General features: G+C 36.3%; 2 protein-coding genes across 4 annotated transcripts; both read right to left on the bottom strand.

Moving 5' to 3' along the window:
* Positions 1–51: 51 nt before the first annotated feature.
* Positions 52–16,135, bottom strand: LOC149729641 (anoctamin-3-like). Of its 2 annotated transcripts, none has more exons than XM_089886075.1 (23): positions 15,990–16,135; positions 14,577–14,814; positions 13,442–13,576; positions 13,093–13,196; positions 12,650–12,704; positions 11,632–11,767; positions 10,835–10,922; positions 10,476–10,610; positions 9,312–9,463; positions 8,989–9,071; positions 8,439–8,576; positions 7,778–7,945; positions 6,384–6,420; positions 5,760–5,926; positions 4,805–4,902; positions 4,646–4,728; positions 3,953–4,072; positions 3,427–3,579; positions 2,534–2,681; positions 2,031–2,138; positions 943–1,045; positions 503–620; positions 52–440 (listed from the first exon to the last, which is right to left on the bottom strand). In XM_089886075.1, exons 2-23 carry the CDS (start codon positions 14,766–14,768, stop codon positions 361–363), a joined length of 2,601 nt encoding a protein of 866 aa, XP_089742201.1. In that variant the 5' UTR covers positions 14,769–14,814; positions 15,990–16,135; the 3' UTR covers positions 52–360. The 2 variants fall into 2 exon arrangements, with proteins under 2 accessions (XP_089742201.1, XP_089742202.1); XM_089886076.1 differs by having other exon boundaries at positions 14,592–14,814; positions 15,990–16,134.
* A 972-nt stretch (positions 16,136–17,107) lies between these two features.
* On the bottom strand, positions 17,108–22,046 carry LOC149729640 (4-galactosyl-N-acetylglucosaminide 3-alpha-L-fucosyltransferase FUT6-like). 2 transcript variants are annotated; one of them, XM_089886094.1, is made up of 5 exons: positions 21,191–22,046; positions 20,126–20,227; positions 19,791–19,870; positions 19,251–19,364; positions 17,108–18,690 (listed from the first exon to the last, which is right to left on the bottom strand). In XM_089886094.1, the coding sequence occupies exons 1-5, from the start codon at positions 21,581–21,583 to the stop codon at positions 17,964–17,966; spliced, it is 1,416 nt and encodes a 471-aa protein (XP_089742220.1). In that variant the 5' UTR covers positions 21,584–22,046; the 3' UTR covers positions 17,108–17,963. The 2 variants fall into 2 exon arrangements, with proteins under 2 accessions (XP_089742220.1, XP_089742221.1); XM_089886095.1 differs by lacking the exon at positions 21,191–22,046 and having other exon boundaries at positions 20,152–20,204.
* Positions 22,047–22,075: the final 29 nt, after the last annotated feature.

The raw sequence follows: 22,075 nt of genomic DNA, 5'->3' as shown, positions 1-22,075 counted from the left end.
TAAACAACTTATCTTCTATTCAAAAAAAAAATAGAATAGAATAGAAACAACTTATCTTACACCTTCGGGGATATATTTTTCCTAAACGCAAGCTTAATGAATAAAATGTGCACAAAAAAAGAAGGGCCAATAAGCCTAAATCTGTTAACTGATGCGATTCGCCCAAAAAGCTACAATTTCAATCCGTTACAATTTAGCAATAATAAGCATTGTTTAACAATTCTTTAACTTGGTAAACTCTATGTATTAATTAAACCAAGGACTAAAGCTATGTACAGATATATATGCATAACTCGTATCCGCCATTTATCCGTGGGGATTATTCTCTTCCCATTAGAAAACATGGTTTCTCCAAATCAATCACATTTGGGTATTCTCTGTGTCTTTGATATAATTGCTGTTGTCGATTGGGCTGTCAACGTCTATTAGGGCGGAGGCATCTAAATCGATATCAAATTTTGGCTTTGGAAGCGAACTTATTTAAGGTACAGTCAGAAAATACCTTGATTGTAAAACATGCGGACCTCCAAAAGTTTTTGACGACGCGAAGCAATTGCGAGATCGGTCGGTACGTCGCTGATAAGCAAATCCACAATTGTTTTTAAACCAAATACGATGTGCTGTGCAAAGGAATAAAAACAATTAAGTCTACAATTAGGTATCCAGTTTTAAAAACATTGTGACAAAAAAACACGTTTTGAACGTATAAAACAGTAGGGTGGGGGAAGATGGAACATTTTTCATTCTATTTTCTCTCTTCTCTGTTTTTTTTTTAAATAAAAAGTATTTATGGTCGAAAAGTGAGCCCGTCTCTACTTTCACCATTCACTGTCTTATTCATAATAGGTGAGGTCCCACACGCCAAGCAGGCTCGCTATGGTACCTGGGAATTGTGCTACAATGGCAATACTTCAATTCACAGAGTAACAAATACAGTCGTACCTCGAATATAAGAAGGAATATTAAACGTCCAGCAAATACGTGCCAATAGTTTAATTGATTTGTGTTGCTATTTAAAATAGGGGTGGGTTCAAACGCACGGAATCTGTGAAACAATTACAAAGTTAACAAGAACTTGTCTGAAGTATATTTTATACATTATATATATAAATAGAACCGTGGAGTAAGATGAGACACCTTTAGCACAGAATAATGAAATATTCTGATCGTGTTTTAAACAATTAAGAGCGGTCTACGGGAGTCGTGAGAATCCAATTTTGAAAATACCCATTGTTTATTGCCAAATGGGGAGAGAAAAAGTATTGAAAACCTGTTCCATAATATATATATATATATATATATATATGTATAACTTTTTTTCTACTACCAATTTGTATAAGAGTATAATCTAATAACAATAAAAATAATAACCGATATTTGTGTATTCGATTACGGTAGAATAGATTGAAAATATTTAAAACTAAAAAACATGATTGGTACCTAAAACGCGCTTACAGTAAAAACACATTTAAATTTATTAAAAAAGGAAGCGTGGTCGCTACACCTATCTGTGAATATATATATAGTAGGATGGGGAAAGATGGGACACCTTTTCATTCTATTTTCTCGTACATTTTGGTATTAAACAAAGAACAATTAAGGAATTATAAAACCTTGTCCTTGCGACTTTCATAGACCGTTGTTAATTGTTTAAAACACGACCTGGACAATTATATATTTTGTGGTAAAGGCGTAGGGTGGGGAAAGATGGGACAGGGTGGGGAAAGATGGGACACCTGTAGCACATAATATCCAAATATTCTGATCGTGTTTTAAACAATTAACAACGGTTTATGGGAGCCGTGAAGATCCGGCTTTATAACTCTTTAAATGGTCTTTGTTTACTACTAAATGGGACGAGAAAATAGAGTTAAAAGGTTTCCCATCCTCTCCCACCCTACTGCATACTTGTTATCTCTTTTTATAAGGGTAGATGCCAAGTTGCGCATATTACACCAGCTATATTTAGCTTAGTTTAGCCTTCGCGTGCTGCCTTATCGTATATTAGCATATAAAGTATTCCAATATACCTGCATGTTTCTGGAAGCAGAGTAAAATTATGTGCAATGTGATTCATAACACTTATGTTTTTTACACCAATTTCACCCAAGCTACTATCGATAAAACCACTCAAGCACCTGTAATACAAATAATAAATGTTTTTTACTTACAAAATTATTCAAAAAAATTGAAAGTGTGTATGTAGTAGGGTGGGGTAATATGGGACACCTTTAGCACCTAATATTCAAGTGTTCTAATCGTGTTTTAAACAATTAACGACTGTCTATGGAAGTCGTTGGGGTATGATTTAATAGTTTAAATGTTTTTTGTTTACTACTAAAAGGGACGAGAAAATATGATTAAAAGGTGTCCCATCTCACCCCACCGTACTACATATTTACATAGGCAGTTTGTAAGTGGCTTTAATGTGTTTATAAAAATTTGTAGATATTGTTTCTCAATACTGCATTACAGAATGTTTTAAAAAAGCAACAAGTAACATTTAAAGCTAAACTCATAAATAGTATCTTACGAGGATCCAGCATTGTTTCCAGTAGCACAGGGACCATACAGCAATGAGTAAACTGTTTTTGGTATAAAGCTTGACGTGATTCCAATCACCAGTCCATTGGTAAGCACTGATATCGTACTGATTGATTGTAGAATGGATAGCCACATTCCTATAAGTAGTTAGTGTAAATAGTAGCGTACAGTATTCAAATATACATAAATGCATGAAAGAATAAATGTCTTTGTAGCGGGGCGACTATAAAACACGGGCGTTCTGTTTTATATACACCTCGTGACGAGCGAAAGTAAACCATCATTTCTATCACGTATGTAACCCATTTATCATCACATGGCGGGGTGATGACATGTTATAACATATAGGGGTTCTATTTCATACACCGCTTACCCGCTTACCAGTTTTCGAACATAACTAATTATCCTTGCATGGCGCCGCAATAACAGTCGTTATAACACGGGCGTTCTGTTTCATGCACTTCGCACCCAGCAAAAATTTACTATAATTTCTTAACACGTATGTAACTTTTTTTTCTTCACATGGCGGGGCAACAACAGTCGTTATAACACGGGTGTTTTATATTTCATACACCTCGTACCGCATACGGGTTTTCGCATATATAGCTTATATATCCTCGCATGTTGGCGGGGCAATGACAGTGGTTATAAAATAGGTGTTCTAGTTCATACAGCTCGTACCCGCTTACGAGTTATCAAATAGTTAACCCAGTAAAAAATTGTTTTCTGTTTTTTTTCTGTATGGCTAAATTTGGGCAACCCAATGGTAACCACGGGGTTGGAGAAATAATGAAAAAGTTAAAAACTACTGCAGCACGACGTCGGAGTCGCGTGGGCAAATTGCATAGACAAGTTGCAGAAACTCATTATTAAAAACCTCACCTATGTCATTGCACCGGAGAGGTGGCACTCTCCGCAGCTGGGTGACAAACTTGTAAGCGTCAAGTCGTATTTCGATAATGTTGTTCAGTAGGGCGAAGAACGGTGCCAATGGAAAAGCCGCAACGAACAGAGTAATAAAGCCAAATTGGATGACTGCAGAAACATAGTATTACACCAGCGTCATACTTTCAGTTTGCTGTGGTGGGGCAGTAAAAGGTGAAAAGTTTATTACACCATTTTCGCGGGCAAAACAACTTAAAAAAGTACGAAAACAAAACTGTACTATAAAACGGCGTGCTTTCAAATTTACATATTTTTAAATCCCTTAAAAAAATGTCCGTTCAACACCGATTTCTAATAATCGCTTTTGCCGCGCTTTGCTGAGCCGTAAAAATACCTGTTTTTAAAATATTTGTTTGGGTTTATCATTAAAAATATCCGTAACCCTGTAAAACGAGGTCGATGTTGCCCCATATCTCACCCAATGTGCTTTGTCAACCCATCGTACCGTAACTTTAGGACTTACCCATTTCTAAATACTCGGAAAATAATCCAAGATCGCCGTATTTGCTTAACGGGTAATCTTGGAATGCAGGATTGTCCAGAAAAACGTTGCTGCTTTTCGGTGATTCAGGGTCGTCGTCAACTAAAAACAAGTTCAAGCTGTTAATGAGCTTTTTACGAAAGTCAGATCTCGAAAAAATTGTAATTGAAGTTTTTAGCAAAGTGGGTTTGATTTATAGCTAAACTTGGGAATTTGGTTCAGTGCTACGAAAGAAGTCATAAAGGTTGTTTTATTAATTGTTATTTTAGTATATAGTAAGGTGGGGGAAGTTGGGATACCTTTCTATTTTCTCATCCTATTTGGTAGAAAACAAAGCACAATCAAAAAATATAAAACTGTATCGTCACAACTCCCATAGACCGTTGTTAATTGTTTAAAACACGACCAGGGTATTTGGATGTTAAGTGCTAAAGGTGTCCCGCCTTACCCCACCCTACTATATTGCAATGTGAAGTTTTATCTATACATGGAAAGTGCCAGCTTCTATAATGTATGCAGATGGAAAACTGCCAGCTGTAACAACTTCCGAGGACATCGCATGCTGTGGCATTTGAAGTTTTGAACAGTAAGAATATTAACTTTTCCGTTATATTGTCCGAAAACTCATTAAAACTCTCCAGGTGTTCTATAATTTAAATGCTCAAAACGGTATACCATTTTCAGCATTGGGCATTGATGGTTCTGCTTTATTCTGAGCCTTTTTCGCCTTTCTCCGTGCGAGCCAGGAACTTATTACGCTAGAAGAGATAAAGTATGTTTTATTCAAACCTTCGCCAACCAAGTCCACTTTATCGGGCTGTAAAAGCTACTCACGGAATCAGAAGTTCTTTTGTGTTGTTTAGGGCTTGCTTTAAGATCATGACGATGGCCAAGTTAATACACACGTCAATAAGACAGCCTGTTGGGTCGCACTAAAACCAATAAAACGATTTAACACTGTTTTGACGTCATAATATAGCGGGGTTATTTGAGGTCGGGTTTTCTCTCGCTTCTGGATTGATAAAACCAGAGCTATTGGAAAACTGGTTAATTCAGATAACAAAGCAACTAAATTGGCAACTGGGTTTAAGGGTCTCAAAACTACCGCGGGTTACGACTGAAATCTAGTTTATGTGCTGAATGAAATAGCTCTGTTTTGTAAAACGGAAAATACCGAACTCAGCGTACGCTGCAACCATACGCTGAAATAATGGGTGCAATGAATGAATGAATTAGTAACTTGCTTTATCCTGGCGTGGCTGGATAGCGACAGTCGTTATAACATGGGTGTTCTGTTTCATACACCTCGTAACAGCTTAACAGTTATCATTAAGTTACTTTGAGGGTGATTATTTAATTTTGTGGAGATTCCTTTATAGTTTTAGGTATATGGCTAATAAGTTGGACAACCCACTAGTGACCACCGGGTTGGAGCATACAATTGCCGCCATGTGTCTTACCCAAAGACACAAACGCCAATGTAGTAGCAGCGACGAGCCTTGAATCCTTACCCCTGGGTTAGATACAAGCAGAGCGCTAACCACTTTGCAGCGACGCCAGATAATGACCAACATAAAATTTCCTTCGGTCAGTAATACTTCGACGAGTGAATAAACCGTATCAGTATCTTCTTATTTCCAATAAAATACCAAAAAATCTAAATCATCATTTTAACCCGCTACCGCAAAACTTTTTGTAAATTTCAGTATTTCACTGTCATGTGTTCGGTGTGAAAAACCGAAAGGTTAAATGCCTCAAAATATAAAAATTAAAATAATAGGAATCGTACCTCTTCCAGTCTGTAGCCAAACATGGTGTGGTATCGGTATGGTGAACCAGCAAAGCGACCTTTAAAAAAAGCGGCGTAAACTGTGGACGAGTAATAGTTAACCGCTTGAAATAAAAACATCTTGAGGGTATAAGAGTCCTCGAATTCAGTCCTGGTTCGCGGCGCCTCTGTTAAGGAATTGAATTACTTAAAGTAATAGGTTGATTTATATGATGTATAGTATAGGGTGGAGAAGATGGGACACATTTTTATTTTATTGTCTCGTCCCATATAGTAGTAAACAAAGAACATTCAAGGAATTATAAACCCGTATCTGCACGACGCGCATAGATCGTTGTTAATTGTTTAAAACACTTTAAGGACATTTAAATATTAAGTGCTAAAGGTGTACCATCCTATAGTACTACGCAATCACCAATGAAGTTTACATTTGATATACGTTAAAAATGAGTTGGGGGCAAAAATGAACCTTGCTTTGCCAGATGCAATAAAAATATGCTTGATGTTCACACTTAACCCTAAAGATTAATGTGATTTTATCATGTAGTTTTGGGAAGGAGCAGTGTAAGTTTTTTAGATAACACTGATTGTAAAAATTGCGCTGTACTTAACACGTTTACTAACCTAAGTTTGTGAGTTTCAGAGCAAGCTTGTTGTAAATCTGAAATGACAAAAACATTTAGTATTACATAATATATAATGCAATCGTAATTTTCAGATCCTGAGGGATTATGATTAAAATGAAATACGTATTCATGTTTTAGGTTAAGTATAACCATGAAGTACTATAGTAGGATGGGGGAAGATGAGACACATTTTTATTCTGTTTTTTTCTTTTCATTTGGTAGTAATCAAAGAACATTCAAAGAATTCTAAAACCATACCCTCATGACTTCCATAGACTGTTGTTAAGTGTTTAAAACACCAGAATACTTAGGAGTTATGTGATAAAGGTGTGCCATTTTCCCCACCCTACTTATAGTCAGTATTTATACCAAGCAATTTACATGGCATTAATTGTTAGACAGGTGAGGTAAATGGAATTTTCTATTTTAATTACCGTTAGATGTGGTACGTAATTCAATTTAAATTAATACCAAGGCAGTGTATAGGCTTCCCATGTGAATTAAATGTAATTGCTGGAAAACGACAGTCGTTATAACACGGGTGTGCACCTCGCGCCAGCTTACGAGTTACCAAGTATGTTACTTTGTGGGTGATTATTTTTTTTTGGATTGTTTTTTTTTTCATTTTTATGTATGGCTGATAATTTGGACAACCCATTAGTGACCACTGGGTTGGAGCAATTGCCGTTGCTCAAGGACACATACGTCCACAATGGTAGCAGCGACGAGCCTTGAACCCATTACCTCTGGGTTAGAGGCAGGCGCGCTAACCACTACGCTACGGCGCCGGACGAACTCACATTATTATACCGATGGTATCATGATTAATGCATTCTGTCGTCGAGATCATTTCTAAGATAGTAATTACTCTAATCCGTGATCATTAGTAAGATGCCCAATTTGTCAGCAATACAGAAAAAACACGCCCACAAAGTTTCATATGTGGTAACTCGAAAAGCAGCAGGCAGCACAAAATGTATGAAATAAGGAAACGATGTAAAATAGAGTGTCGTGGCCCGCCACACGAGAATTGAAAGTCATTCATTCATTCGTTCATTCATTCATTCATTCATTCATTCATTCATTCATTCATTCATTCATTCATTCATTCATTCATTATGTGTGTTGAGTTTGAATGAATGTAACTTACTTCATCCTCGCGTGGCCGGAAAACGACAGTTCCTATAACACAGATGTTCATACACCTCGTGCCAGCTTACAAGTTATGTATGTTACTTTGTGGGTGATTACTTTTTTTTCATTTTTTTTGTGTGTTGCTGATAATCTGGACAACCCATTAGTGGCCACTGGGTTAGAGCAATTGCCGTTAACCCAAGGACATATACGCCTACAATGGTAGCAGCGACGAGCCTTGAAACCATATACACTTACCACGTCCAATATTGTTATAATGATGAAGTTGATAATAGAAGCTGTGATGGAAATAATAAGCCGGATATTGCGTTGAATGATTCCACCACTCGTAGCTTGGTAGGCGAGGACGGAACTTATAGTTCGATAAACTATGACACCAATCAAGGCGATGACCACAAGAACTAACTGGAGATTTTTGGAAAGGAATTATAACTCAAGAAATATTAGATATGTATTGTAGGGTGGGGAGAAGGGACACCTTTTCACATATTAACCAAATATCTGATCGTGTTTTAAATAATTAGCTACAGTCTATGGGAGTCGTGGGGATATGGTTTTATAATTGTTTTAATATTCTTTGTTTACAACCAAATGAGACGAGAAAATATAATGAAAATGTGTCCCAACTCCCCCAGCCTACTCTATGTAGCAATGAAAGTAATCCTCCAATCTTAGAATTATAGGATGTCTGTTATAGGTTACGAAAACATAAGATAAGCGCCCCAGGTATAAAAAACTGAAACAAGTTTTACCCAAATTTGCTTGAAATATTATAACTTGTAAATTCCGACTAATTTTTAAAGCAGAAGTTTCCAGTGGTTTCTACGGGTTTATATACACATATGGATGTAGGTGTAATAGCATGTTTCTTAATTACTGATACTGGTGTTTTATTTACCATGAAAAATAAGGTTGATACTGAGAAAGCAATTCCTCTCGCTTTTAGTTTGGTCGATAGAGCAGGTTCCAACTTTCCAGTCACGGGGTTCAACTTTTTCTTGTCAGAAACGACGATAAATTCTGGCCGCACTAAATCCTGCAAAGAAAATAGATATTAACAGCAACGTGAAAACATTTATATATAGTAGGGTGAGGGAAGATGGGACACCTTTAGCACATAATATCCAAATGTCCTGATCGTGTTTTAAACAATAAAAATTTGTCTATGAGAGTCGTGAGAATACGGTTTTACAATTCTTTGAATGTTATTTGCTTACTAACAAATGAGACGAGAAAATAGAACTAAATGATGTCCCATCTTCTCCCACCCTATTTTATATTTGCGTGACGAGCTGTATAAATAGTCGTAATTACGGGTAAACTGTTATACACATATACGTGAAGCCATAAGCATAGACGTTAGTTTCACTAATCTGGCAATATTGACATTTTGAGAAAATTCTTAATTACAGTGCTTTGACTGGTATAGTGTCGTATGTAAGTAGTACCTCTTCTTCTTCGAAGTCCTGTGTACCCCATCTATAAGAAAGCCTAGCTCTTTGCCGTTTCCAAAGCTCAATGAAAAATGTCGCTGAAACAGAAAAATACATAATTTATATTATAGTAGAATGGGGGAAGATAGGACACCTTTTTATTCTATTTTTGCTCATTTAGTAGTAGACAAAGAATTAAAATTACAAAACTTATGCTCACGACTCTCATAGACCGCTGTTAACTGTTTAAAACACGATCAGGATATTTGGATATTATGTGCTAAAGGTGTCCCATTTTCCTATATCCTACTATACTAAGAATTCAGAAAATCGTTTACCCCATATAGACATGACGAAGGCGAAAACCACAGTTCCAGTATTGTCGAAAACGTAGCTTATTTTAGAGTAGGTGCATGACGTTTTGAGAGGATCGAAGCTACATGTCTCACAAACCGGACAAACCGTTAAGTTGGAATTACAAACCGCTTGTCTGTAATTAAATGTGAAAGCAATGTTGGAAAGCAAACACCAAATATGTTTATATTGTGTGTGGATCACAGAAATAAAAAAGAGTAGAACGCGCAACTGCCCAAAACCGTGATATATTCTTTTATCTATTCACGTGACCGCCAACTCTGTCCCCATTTCGCTTGGTCTCTATTGTAAAAGATAGGCGCATAGTAGTTTTATGAGGTTTTAGCTGTTTATTTTAAAAACTACACCAACTACTCAAGTTTAGGCCAGTTTAGTTATTTGGTAGGTTAACGCTTACAGTTTACCACTTGTTTGGGAAATTTAATTATTTAATAAACTTAATTAAAAACGGTTTATTAGAAATATATATATACTAGAAAATAGTTTTTTTACCTCATAACTTTAAATTAATTCAAAAAACGAATAAAAACTACATAAAACGCCCTGGATTCTATTGACTTCAACAGTAAACGGGAACGACCCGCGAAAGAGAGAGAGAGTGTATCACTTCTCTCCTTTGCCGACATTGGAGATGCGCGTTCTATTCTTTATTATTTCTGTTGTTTCATTGGTGTAATAAGCGTAGTAGAAACCGTTAATAAGAAATTTTTTTATCTAAAAAATCTAAACGATTTAAACAGATAACACAGAGTCAACGTAACTAGAATTATCCTTGCGTGGCCGAAAAACGACAGTCGTCACAACACGAGTGTCCATACAACTCGTGTCAGCTTACTAGTTTCCATGTATGTTCTACTTTGTCGGTGATAATTTTAGGAGATTTTTTATTCATATCCTATAATGTGGACAACCCACTAGTGCCCACATGGTTGGAGCAATTGCCGGCAAGTGTCTTGCCCAAGGACACATACACCCACGACGATAGCAGCGGCGAGCCTTGAACCCATTACCAATGGTTTAAGACAGGCGCACTATAATCACTTTAACACGGCGTCGGGTAAAAAGTTCATAACACCATTAAATAAACAGCTTATTGCAAAATATTACAGGAGTAAATTAAGACTTACACAGTTTCTTCCCCGCCGACTGAGAACAAGCCATATAGAAAAACTATGATCCCGAATACAGCTGCTGGTACAAGCATCATCGTGTAGAATCCAAGCCAAGCAAAATAAATAGCGATCTTTTCACCGAAGTACATTCTAGAAAAATGCAAATGACGGGAACATATAATAATAATTAAAATACCTTAATTAGTCTCTTCGATTACGGTATAGGGAGATTTAGAAACATTTTAAACGAAAAGACAGGATATAGCAACAAAACAACAGTTGTTAAAACACGCCTACAGTTAAAACATATTTACATTAAACTGGAAGATAAGCAAAAACATAACTTTAACCCGCAAATGAAACATCGAATATACCTGATAAGCTCTAACGGTTGCGGACGAGCCCATGCACCTGGTCGAGCCCAAATCCAATAAAGAGCCTGCCTCGGTCCCAAATTCGTACCTTTTACAAAAATATGGTCAAGGTTAACAAACAAACAAAAAATGTTCGTGTATAATGACCCAGTTTCGAGCATTCCATACAAGGAATACATACACTTCCACCAGGATTACTACATATACCAACAAATATGTTCAACCTGTCTTTTTATAAATACAATTTATACAAAAGCGAAACCACTATTAAATAGTACTAAGGGTAAGATGGGATACCGTTTTTACCTAAATCCTATATATTTCGTTGATTAAGTTTTGAACAATTGGCACCGTTCTATTGGAGTCGCGGGGATACGGTTTTATATATTTTTAGTAAATAGTTTTTGGTAATGGCCCAATGAGTCTATGAAAGAGAATAAAAACATGTCACATTTTACCCCAACCTAATGTTTCAGTTCTCGTTGTTTAAAAGCCTTTGAGGTGTGTTTTTGGTGTAGTACTATTCATTTTTTAATAATATTATTGAAAAACGATAGAAATAACAAAAGTTGCTCTAAGATGCAGTTCAACAGAATGACCTCCGGTCAATTTTTTTTTACCTCCGGTCATATATATATATATATATATATTGTGCGTAATGTTTGTTAATTATATCATGAACGATCAAAATATCTGGTATAGATGACTAGGTTTACACTATTTGTCCGAGCTTTTAAAGCTAAATGCATTGAATTTGAACAGAAAGCAGACCAGGTAAACATGTTGTGTAATTTTACCTTCTTTTGCGGGAGGTTTCCATGCGCCATCGTGCGGTGGGTAGGCGTCCAAATACACACCATCTGATAACAAGCGTGTCATACCAATGTCGTCACAATCCTCTCCAAAGCCGGTAACTCGTAAAATTTCATGCACCTGGAAAAACATCTCATGAAAAGCTCCAGAAACGGTTTTATAAGTTTAATTTTAAAACTGTTCATCGAAGTGATTTTTTCCTATAGTAGGGTGGGGGGAGATGGGACATCTTTTTATTATCTTCTCTAGTTCCGTTTGGTAGTAAAGAAAAACAATTCAAAAAATTATAAGACCGTATCCTCTTGACTTCTATAAACTGCTGTTATAATTGTTCAAAACACGATCAGGATATTTTGAAATTATGTGCTGAAGGTGTCCCATCTCCCCCCTCTACTATATGTTATATTGATTCTACCAGCAGTATGTGAGTTCCTGGTGCTAAAAAAACGTAACAGACAAAAATCAAGTGTATCAAACAAAACACTGGCTCGAGAAACGATTTTATAAGTTTCATTTTAAACTGTTTAACCAAGTGATTTTTACTTACCACAGCAGTATGTGAGTTTCTGGTGTTACGAAAACGTAACAGACAAAAATCAAGTTCATTCAACTGTTTATTAAATTATATATTTCGCCTAAATGTTATTGTTATAAGCAGTTTCTTAAACTTTTATAGCACACCAGATCCGTACTTTATTTCTTTACACAAGATCGTTCAACTCTATAAGCTCCAAATCAGGGTCAGATTTGCAGAAATTATTACAAGTACAACTGTTTTTTTCGAAATTTGATAAATAAAAGCTGGTATGTACTTTTTCGGTCAGCAAGATATGTTTTTATCACACCCAACTTACTAAGATTATGCCGTTTGTTATCAATTTAACGGTACCGCATATTAACCTATATAAAAGTACATAAAGTTTTGCTATTAATTCAGTCCGTTTTGTTAGCTTTATTTATATTTATTAATATAAATCATAAATTTGTGAAACACTCGCTTACCAGTCTGTAACGTTCTGTTGGTGTAAAAAAGGTTGCTCTGTCAGTCATTATGAACCTTTAATTCCAATATAATAATAACATTTTAGTTTTACAGTTTATTTTTTCTGAAGTTATTACCAAAAGGACATTTAAGATATATTAGGGTGGGGGAAGATGGGACGCCTTTAGCACATAATATCTAAAGTCTAAACATCGTGATCGTGTTTTAAACAATTAACAAAAGCAATCTATGGGAGTTGTGAGAATATGATTTTATAATTCTTAACAGTCTTTTTGTTTACTACCAAATAAGACGAGAAAATAGAGTAAAAAGGTGTCCCATCTCCCCCCCCCACCCTACTATAATTTATAGAACCGGTTTATGAAATTTCAGTAAATGTCATCAGGCAGTTTAGGTAAAAATATTAAATCTTTAAATTAATTAACATTAGATTTTCACTTACGAATCAAGTCGTTTTCTGTCGAACGTTGCAGTAAAATAACTCTCATCTTTTTCATGCGTGTCGTAAGCATACTTGATAGAGTCTTTCGAACAGCAAGTCATGAACTGAAAACATCGTTTTTTTCAAGCTCAATTATTTTTCAGTACCTACTGCAATCTAATATAAAATCGTATTACCATATAGATATGTAATACCATTTTACCTATAAAAGTCGCTACCCAATTTACATTAGCAATCGCCGTGTATACGATAGATACAATGTAACAAAAAAATGCAGTATCTAAATTGTCTCCCCGAAAATGATACCATTTTTTTATAATTAACCCATTTAACTATTGTGGAAAATTACTTTTTCAACTGCAGTTAGGGAGTTTTCGCTTTTGAAAATGTCGTTTTTAGCAAACGGTTTTTTCATTCTTCCGATTTCAGCCCATCGACACAGAGCATCCCAGCTCGCATGGATTTTAACAAAGTTGATTCCGTTCTGCATAAAGAATGTATGAATGTAACTTACTTTAACCTCGCGTGGCCGGAAAAAGACAGTCGTTATCACACGGGTTTAACACCTCGTGCCAGCTTACGAGTTACCATGTATGTTACTTTGTGGGTGATTTTTTCTTTTTTGACTTTTTTCTTTTTTTATGTATGGCTGATAATTTGGACAACCCATTAGTGACCACTGGGTTGGAGCAATTGTCGTTAAGTGTCTTGCCCAGGGACACATACGCCCACAATGGTAGCAGCGTCGAGCCTTGAACCCATTACCTATTGGTTACAGGCAGGCGCGCTAAACACTAGGCTATACCACGGCGCCGGAAAGAATATGTAGTAGGGCGGGGAAAGACGGGACACCTTTAGAACATAACATTTAAATATTCTGAACGTGTTTTAAACAATTTATAACGACGGTCTATGGGGGTCGTTAGGATGTACGGTTTTATAATTCATTAAATTTTCTATGTTTACTACCAAATGGGACGAGAAAATAGAATGAAAATGTATCTCATCGTCTCCCACTTTACTATGATTACCATTCAAATCAAAACTGAATGAATTGATTTAGTTCATTGATTTATTTATTTAATGAGAAAACACCCGTTCTGCTTGGCAGGGTTAATGCCATCGCTATATATAACACGGGCATATATGTTTCATACACCTCGTGTCCACTTACGATTTACCACGTATATATCTTAAACTTTGATTGTGTTTGTATTTTTTTTCCTCTTTTTTCAATAGGGCTAATAATTTAGATAGCATTAGTGAGCACTGAGTTGGAGCAATTATCCGTAAGTGGTTTACTAAAGGACACATGCGCACAACAAGCAGCAGTATCGATCATGAAACCGAATCTTTTTAATCGTGCTACTATACACTATAAGCAACGGCGAACCATAGCTTGTTTTGATCACGACGAATGACTAAGCGTCGCCAAATATAAACATTTAATGGAAAGTTTATAAACTTAAAACTCGTGCCGTTACGTTTGAGTCGTTTACCACATCTGCAGAATCATCACCACCGTCAGCCATCCAATCTGTTTCAAGACGCAGTCCTTCCTCTTCAAGATTTGCCTCGAAATTTCGTCGCCATTCTCGGTGCTTTTCCTTTTCGTCGTCATTCTTATACACCAGAATGTAGTCGATGGAGCTTTTTCCGTCTCGAAACGTGTTCATGGTGGTCAGTCGTGCGGCATGCACTATTCTTGCCTATGGTTGGTTTCTAAAAGCAGATAATGTAAATACCATGCCATTCAAACAGTATGCACTAATATAACATGCTTAATTGCCAGAATAACAGCTAATACGGTATGCAGTATACTATACACGTATGCCCACCAATGAGAATAATAGTTTAGCAAAGGTTTATAGGCTTCTCTAACTACGAATATCTTAACTTTGCAAAATAAGCAGTTATTATGACGTTTGCCCTTTACATTCGTTAAAAAAACATCCCATTTGGGTGCCTTTAATTATAACAGACAAGTCCAACAGTAATCTAAAAGTGAATACTACTTCGCACTGCGTTCTAATAACAGCAAACTTTCATTGAACGCAGAGGAATCAGCACAGCATGTATTCGCAGACCAAACAACAAAAACAACGCCTCTTCACTCTCTTATAGTAGAATACATGACGAATTGCATTTTGTAATTAATTTCTGTCTTGCGCGCGTTGTCTGAAATAGGCTTGACATTTGGTGAAAAGTTTCATCCGACCTATCCAAAATACCAACAACGCTGCAGAAACTAACTGAGTAAAACAAACTAAATTCCTTTATAATGGTAAACCTTTTATGTTGTTATTCAACGCTGCTGGCAACGTTGCAAAGTCCTATATGAAACATACTGTGCTAATGACTCACTCGGTACAGTTATAAACAATTGATCCGACATAATAGTTACTTTGTAACTGAGGACATGCGTATCAATATAGAAATCAATTGCCGTTCATTTCCTCAATACACATTGTACAGTCATGGTACGCATTGTACCCTACATTTAAAAACTGGTCGATGTCTAAAGCGTGAAGGTGAATAACTATATTTGAACGTCATACACAATGTTGCCAAAAAGGCGGGCTTCACCACATTACCACGTTCATTTAAGTACTAAATACACCGGAATATGAAAAATTACTTTATAGCTCTTTTTTGTCCATTTTCAAACTTGATTTTCAAAATGAACTACCGACTTTTTCAAGAATAAGGTGCACAGCGAGTACAAAGGAGATATAAAGAACATTTTAATACCAAGAAAAGTGTTGAAAACTATACCTCTATTATTGTACCTTTATTAAAAAGTGCTGACTCGGCGTAAGTTGGTATGTAACTACGCTCAACCAATCAATTGAAACAGAGTAAAGTCTAGATTTAACTGTTATAGACTATGTACTCACTAAAAAGAAGCATTTATTGTAACAGGATCTGGTGCTGAACGTAACAAAACGTAATAGATAAAAATCAGGTCCAAATAGTTGTACAGTATGTATATATAATAAAAGAAATATATTTCGCCTAAATGGCATCGTCAGTCTCTGCAAATAAAGCATAAAACAATACAATGCAGTAGGGTGGGGAAAGATGGGACACCTTTTAACTCCATTTCCTCGTTCCATTTAGTAGTAAACAAAGAACATTCAAGGAATTATAAAACTATATCCTTACGACTCCTATAGAACGTTGTTAACGGTTTAAAACACGGTCGGGATATTCAGATATTTGTGCCTTAGGTGTCCCATTTCCCCCACCCTACTCTAGTATTAAAAATAGAGAGAACAAGAAACACAAACACCTAAAACTGCAAAAAAAATAAAAAGTAACAGAACAGGAGAAGCACGCTGGACAAACGAAGAAAGCAAAAACATAGAAAAGGTGTAAGTTAAGTGTAAAAGGCGGCAAGCAGGAAAGATAACGTATGAACCTGCAAGGGATAAAGTAGGATACGATAAGCGAAATTAAAACAAGATAAGGAATGGATAACAGGACCAAAACGAAGGGCAAAAAAAGGACATTATTTTATACGAGGTAGTATCGACGTCTTGATGTTAATGTTGGCGAAATATTATTATAGTGGGGTGGGTGAAGATGGGACACCTTTTCATTCTATTTTCTCGTGGGGTAAGTTGGGACATAGGGCAAATTGGGACAATACCCTTAAAAATCTAATTTTATCCAACCGCATTTGATGATCGACGAAAATAAATGTTACAGTATTATTCGACAGTATTCTCAAGATCCAACGAACCGTTAAGCTCGGTAGGCTAACCAAGTTGCAGAATACTATTAATATAAAATCTCTATTTTTTGTCATATTGTAGAATAATATTTTGTGTTATTTACGTTTATTTTGAATATTAAACTCATTTAATAATTAAAATAAATAAAAAATTTAAACTGCATTTACGTAACAATAAGATCATTATTAATTAAAACTAACAAATATTTTGAACTGTCCCACCCTCGTCAGTGTGCGAATCTCTGAGGAATTCCTCGTGTGCTTTCTAATATTTCTTGTAATGTCAATGCTATTTTTACATTTATTACATGCAAAAATTACACATACATTAGATCAGGGTACACCCAAACAAACTATCACAGAATAATTAAACTATAGATAAACACAGTTGCGTATAAATAGCCAGAGCGAAAAGCAAAAGCAACCCCTAGGATCATGGGCTATAATATTACATTCACGTTCGCATGCGTATAAGAAAACACAGGATAATCAATTTGTGCAAATACAGGAACCTTTTTACGTAGTTTTTTTTGCGTCTGTAACTTTTTAAAAACAGTCGCATGGCTGATGTACACAGTTTCCGGAATTCGTCCGTTTCGTCTGTTTTGTCCTGATTTCGCTACCGCATGTGGAACTCGGTAATGGGTTTGCATACGACTTCGCAGACGAATTCGCATGCCGGATACTGTGTACAGCCACCTTTAGCGGGAAGATCGGGCAACCGTTAAAAATATAAATTCTATTACATTTTATGTTGAACTAGGAATATATATTTAACAAAAACTTAATAAATCGTAAAGCGTAAACATACAAACCAAAATATCTTACAGTTCGAAACAAAAATTAAACTCTTTTCCTTTATTATGTCATATAGTAGGGTGGGGGGAGATGGGACACCTCTAGCACAAGCAGTACCAAATAATCCTGATCAAGTTTTAAACGATTAACAACGGTGGGAGTTGTAAAGATACGGTTTTATATTTTTTTGAACTTTTTTTGTTTACTACAAAATGGTAGGAAAAAATCAATTGAAAAGGTATTCCATCTTTCCCCCACAATACTATATTAGTGGCTTTGAAATATTGGGCCACGATTTTCCCCGATTAATCTAAAAAAACTTTTAAAAATATGTTCACTAGTTTTTCTCGCAGAACTTATCGTTGCCGTACAGCCAAGATTTTAAAGATTTCACTGTCCTTGGTTGTCTCGGTAAGCCAAACAAAGGAATATCTTCATTCGTTTCGTTGAATCTTAAACTGTCAACATTAATCCCATGCAGAGTTCTACACAGCTGGCAAAATCCAATGGCGTACCTTAAATTCGGAAACCATTTTATTGGTTTTGTCCTCCAAGCAAAATACTGCCTATAAGCCGTCTCGTTTTGGTCAAGATATTGCAAATATTCTACCAGTAGCTGTGGCGAGTATTCTTCTGCGAATATAAATGAGTTCGGCGGCGCAAAGGCTGTATAATCCTCCTTTGTCGCTCCGTATACAACCGGAACCGCGCCCTGTCGTATTGAGTTTATATAAAATTTCTCAGTAATGTAATCTCGACAGTGATAGCTGTTTTCGAAGGCGAAATAGAACTTGTACTGTTTGATCGATTCGATTTGAAACGCTGAACGATCCACGTTGGGCTCGTAACATCTTCCTTTCCGATCAATTGCAAGCCCGTAACTAACAAGGGCGTTAACGTAACTGATTCTTTTTTTAGCTGCACAGTTCGACACCACCCAAACCGCCAACTTAGTTTTGCTTTGAATGATTTTATCCACAACACTGTTCTCTTTATCAGGTTTCTCTAAAAAGGACGTAAAACTCGCCCCGATCCCGTACGGATTGAAAATATCAGAGTCTCGCCTGAAAAATATAAAACTTTTACGGCCAAGAAAATACATTCAACTTTTGTTAATTCTTTATAATAAATCAACAGCATATATTTTCTCAACGGGAAGCAGTTTAGACAACCAGTTAGTGTCTACTGAGTTGCAGTAAATACCGTTATGTTTTGAAATAGGACACCTTTTGCACATAATATCCAGTTATCCTGATCGTGTTTTAAACAATTAACAACCCTCTATTGGTGTCGTGAGGATACGGTTTAATAATATTATCTGTTCACTAGAAAAATAAAATTATAGTAGGGTGAGGGAAGACAGGACACCTTTAGCACATAATATCCAAATATCCTGATCGTGTTTTTAATAATTAACAACGGTCTATGGGAGTCGTGAGGATACGGTTTTAAAATTCCTTGAATGTTCTTTGTTTACTACCGAATAGAACGAGAAAATATAATGAAAAGGTGTCCCATCTTTCCCCACCCTACTATAAAAGGTGCCCCCTCATCTTCCCTCACAAGTTCCTTGCTAAATGCCACGCTTTTATAATAACTATCGGCTAGAGTTTATATCTTACACCTGTGACTCATCGTTAAGTTGAAAACATCATCAAATGCCTCGTAGTTTGAATGGTAACCCCGTATCGAAACTGTGCTCTCCATGGTCCAAAAAATATTATATTGGTCGTTTCGTCTGTACAAAAAAAACACAGTAAATACGACCTTGTTGGTAGTAAACTAACAGGTAATAATGTCCACATGCATGGTTCAGTTAGGTTTCGTTTTAAGTAACCAATATGCAAGTATTTGTGTATTACACTAATATAAATGAATGTAAATTACTTACTTACGCGTGGCGGGTAACCACAGCCAACACGGGTGTTCTATACTTTATACACCATGTGGCCGCTATATAATTCGTAAGGTGACACGAGGTGTATGAACACTCGTGTTATAACGACTGTCGTTTTCCTTAAAGATAAAGTAAGTTACGTTGATTCATATTAGCCGTGACGAGCTTTGAACCCGTAACCCGCGCATATAAGGCGGCGCGCCAGCCAATTTGCCATGGCGCCGGGCGATGTTTAGCACCTATATTAGATAAAGTTAAAAACCCTACCTTGTACTTGGGTTGGGCATCGTAGAGACATCAAGCTCACGGTAATGAAATAGAACAGCTTTTGTGTTTGGTTCATCGATCTAAAAGATAGGACACCTTTAGCACATAATGTACAAACATCCTGATCGTGTTTTAAACAACCTATAACGGTCTATGGAAGTCAGTTTTTTTTCATTTTTGTCTACCAAATGGGACGAAAAATAGAATGAAAAGGTGTCCCATCTTCCCCTAGACTACTATATAACTAAACCAATGCAAACTTAAAGCATAACATAAATATAAAAACAAAAAAACAGAAACATAAAAATTGTTTTAAACTTCAACTGGCTGGTTACCAAAGATCGGTTCTGGGTAATCTTACAGTTTCCACATTCGTTGCTTAGAACTCGGCGGTCCAGGCGTTTTCCAAACGGCGGATACCAAATCAAAATATTTATCTGAAATATAGGATTTGACTTAAAATTACATGTGGGTGCAAAGGTATCAACCAATACACAAAAAAGCATTATAGAACAAAACAACGTACTGTCCGAAGTATTAATATAGTACTGCGGGGTAAGATGGGACACCTTTAGCACATAATATCCAAATATCCTGATAAATATCGAAAAAATACGATACACGATATCCAAAAAATACGTGTTTATAATTTTTTTGAATGTTGTTTGTTTAATACCAATTTTGACGAGAAAATAGAGTGAAATTCCACCCAGCCATTTGAGAAACACCAATTTTTCATGCAAAAACGTATACAGCACTCTATAGGTGACATGTTGAAAACCATACCTTATGGATAAGATAAATAATGTTTAAACTAGATTTTCAAACTATGCAGTATTATTTTGTGTTGCTTAGATGTATTCATGAATGTATGAATGAATGAATGTAACTTACTTTATCCTCTCGTGGCCGGAAAACGACAGTCGTTACCACACGGGTTTAACACCTCATGCCAGCTTACGAGTTGCCATGTATGTTACTTTGTAGGTGATTATTTTTTTGGGATTTTTTCATTTTTTTTATGTATGGCTGATAATTTGGTATCGTCAAAAACTGTTATATGTATGGCTGATAATTTGGACAACGCATTAGTGACCACTGGGTTGAAGCAATTCTCGTTAAGTGTCTTGCCCAAGGACACATACGCCCACAATGGTAGCAGCGACGAGCCTTGAACCCATTACCTAATGGTTACAGGCAGGCGCGCTAACCACTACGCCACGGCGCCGGATAGAGTAGCAATTTAAATATTGTGTATTCATTGTTTAGTACTAATTTATATGGTATCGTCAAAAACTGTTATACATTTTGATTGTTTAAATATTATCACATCTTATACCCTATCCTACAATACATAGACACTTTTTGTTACCTTTTATTTTGTTAAAGTCAAATCTTACCTCATCTGTGGCGTTTTTCAAAGCCATCCTCAGCTGTTCCCGTATCTTGGGATCGATCACTGTACTGAACGGGTTGTAAGGTTCCGTGCTATTTTGAAACCGTTTGCGAATTTGTCCGATCGTGTCTGACCACCCTACGTCCATAGGGTTTGTAAACTCAATCTGTTCCTCAAGAAAAGGCGCAGATTTTAGCAGAGTTTGATTCTCAACTCTCATTACAGAAGCAGTGGAGGAATTGCCTCGCATAAATTTTAATAATGTTTGCTGATAGTTTTGCAGATTGTTTGCTGGAAAACTGATCCATGCGATTTGCCAGGTTAGAATTACTCCTGCAAGCAATACGACATACTTTGTTTTTCTTGTATGTTGCCAGCTACCAACTAAAAATTTCATAACTGGTGTCTAACTTAGTTCAAAATTGTCCAAATTCTTTAACTGCTTCCAGGTGCTTGTTTTCCTACGAATTAGATCGAAACAGTACACATGGCTTCTTTTACTCAAATTAATGAAACATGTCTCCAAGCTGTAGATACACACTGAAGTCTGTCTACATTGCAATGCTATAGAACCAGCTGGAACTCTATTATTAATTCATATGAACACTGGCACAGCGCCTTATTCACTGCGTTATACTGCCCGAGGTGCCATGTGGTTTTTTGTTTGGGCTGAACAGCGGCTAGCTAATTAAAAGGCTGTCTGCATACGCACAAGTCGATACGCCAAACCCAGAGTTGTCCAAACCCACAAAGCAATTTACGCGTCTGCCCGAATATTACGAATTCGGCGACGTTGCTACGTAACGCAAAGGCCCACGGCCCTACAGATACATATCTGGTTATTCTAGTAGATATCCACCTTTTTCTCTATTATATAGGACGTGATAGG

The sequence above is a fragment of the Ciona robusta genome, chromosome 10 (genome assembly GCF_009617815.1).
Source record: "Ciona robusta chromosome 10, ASM961781v2".
In the NCBI taxonomy this organism is placed as follows: domain Eukaryota; kingdom Metazoa; phylum Chordata; class Ascidiacea; order Phlebobranchia; family Cionidae; genus Ciona; species Ciona robusta.
Note: the sequence above shows the minus strand (reverse complement) of the source record. Positions and strands in the feature narration are given on the sequence as shown.

Coding starts and splice junctions, on each gene's coding strand:
- LOC149729640 (XM_089886094.1), bottom strand. CDS start 21,583: ATGAAATTTTTAGTTGGTAGCTGGCAACATACAAGAAAAACAAAGTAT. Junction 20,228..21,190: donor TGAAAAACGCCACAGATGAG/GTAAGATTTGAC, acceptor CCTATATTTCAG/ATAAATATTTTGATTTGGTA. Junction 19,365..19,790: donor ATGCCCAACCCAAGTACAAG/GTAGGGTTTTTA, acceptor TTTTTTGTACAG/ACGAAACGACCAATATAATA.
- LOC149729641 (XM_089886075.1), bottom strand. CDS start 14,768: ATGAACACGTTTCGAGACGGAAAAAGCTCCATCGACTACATTCTGGTG. Junction 7,946..8,438: donor TATCAACCTTATTTTTCATG/GTAAATAAAACA, acceptor AAAAATCTCCAG/TTAGTTCTTGTGGTCATCGC. Junction 4,073..4,645: donor AATGCCCAATGCTGAAAATG/GTATACCGTTTT, acceptor ACTTGTTTTTAG/TTGACGACGACCCTGAATCA.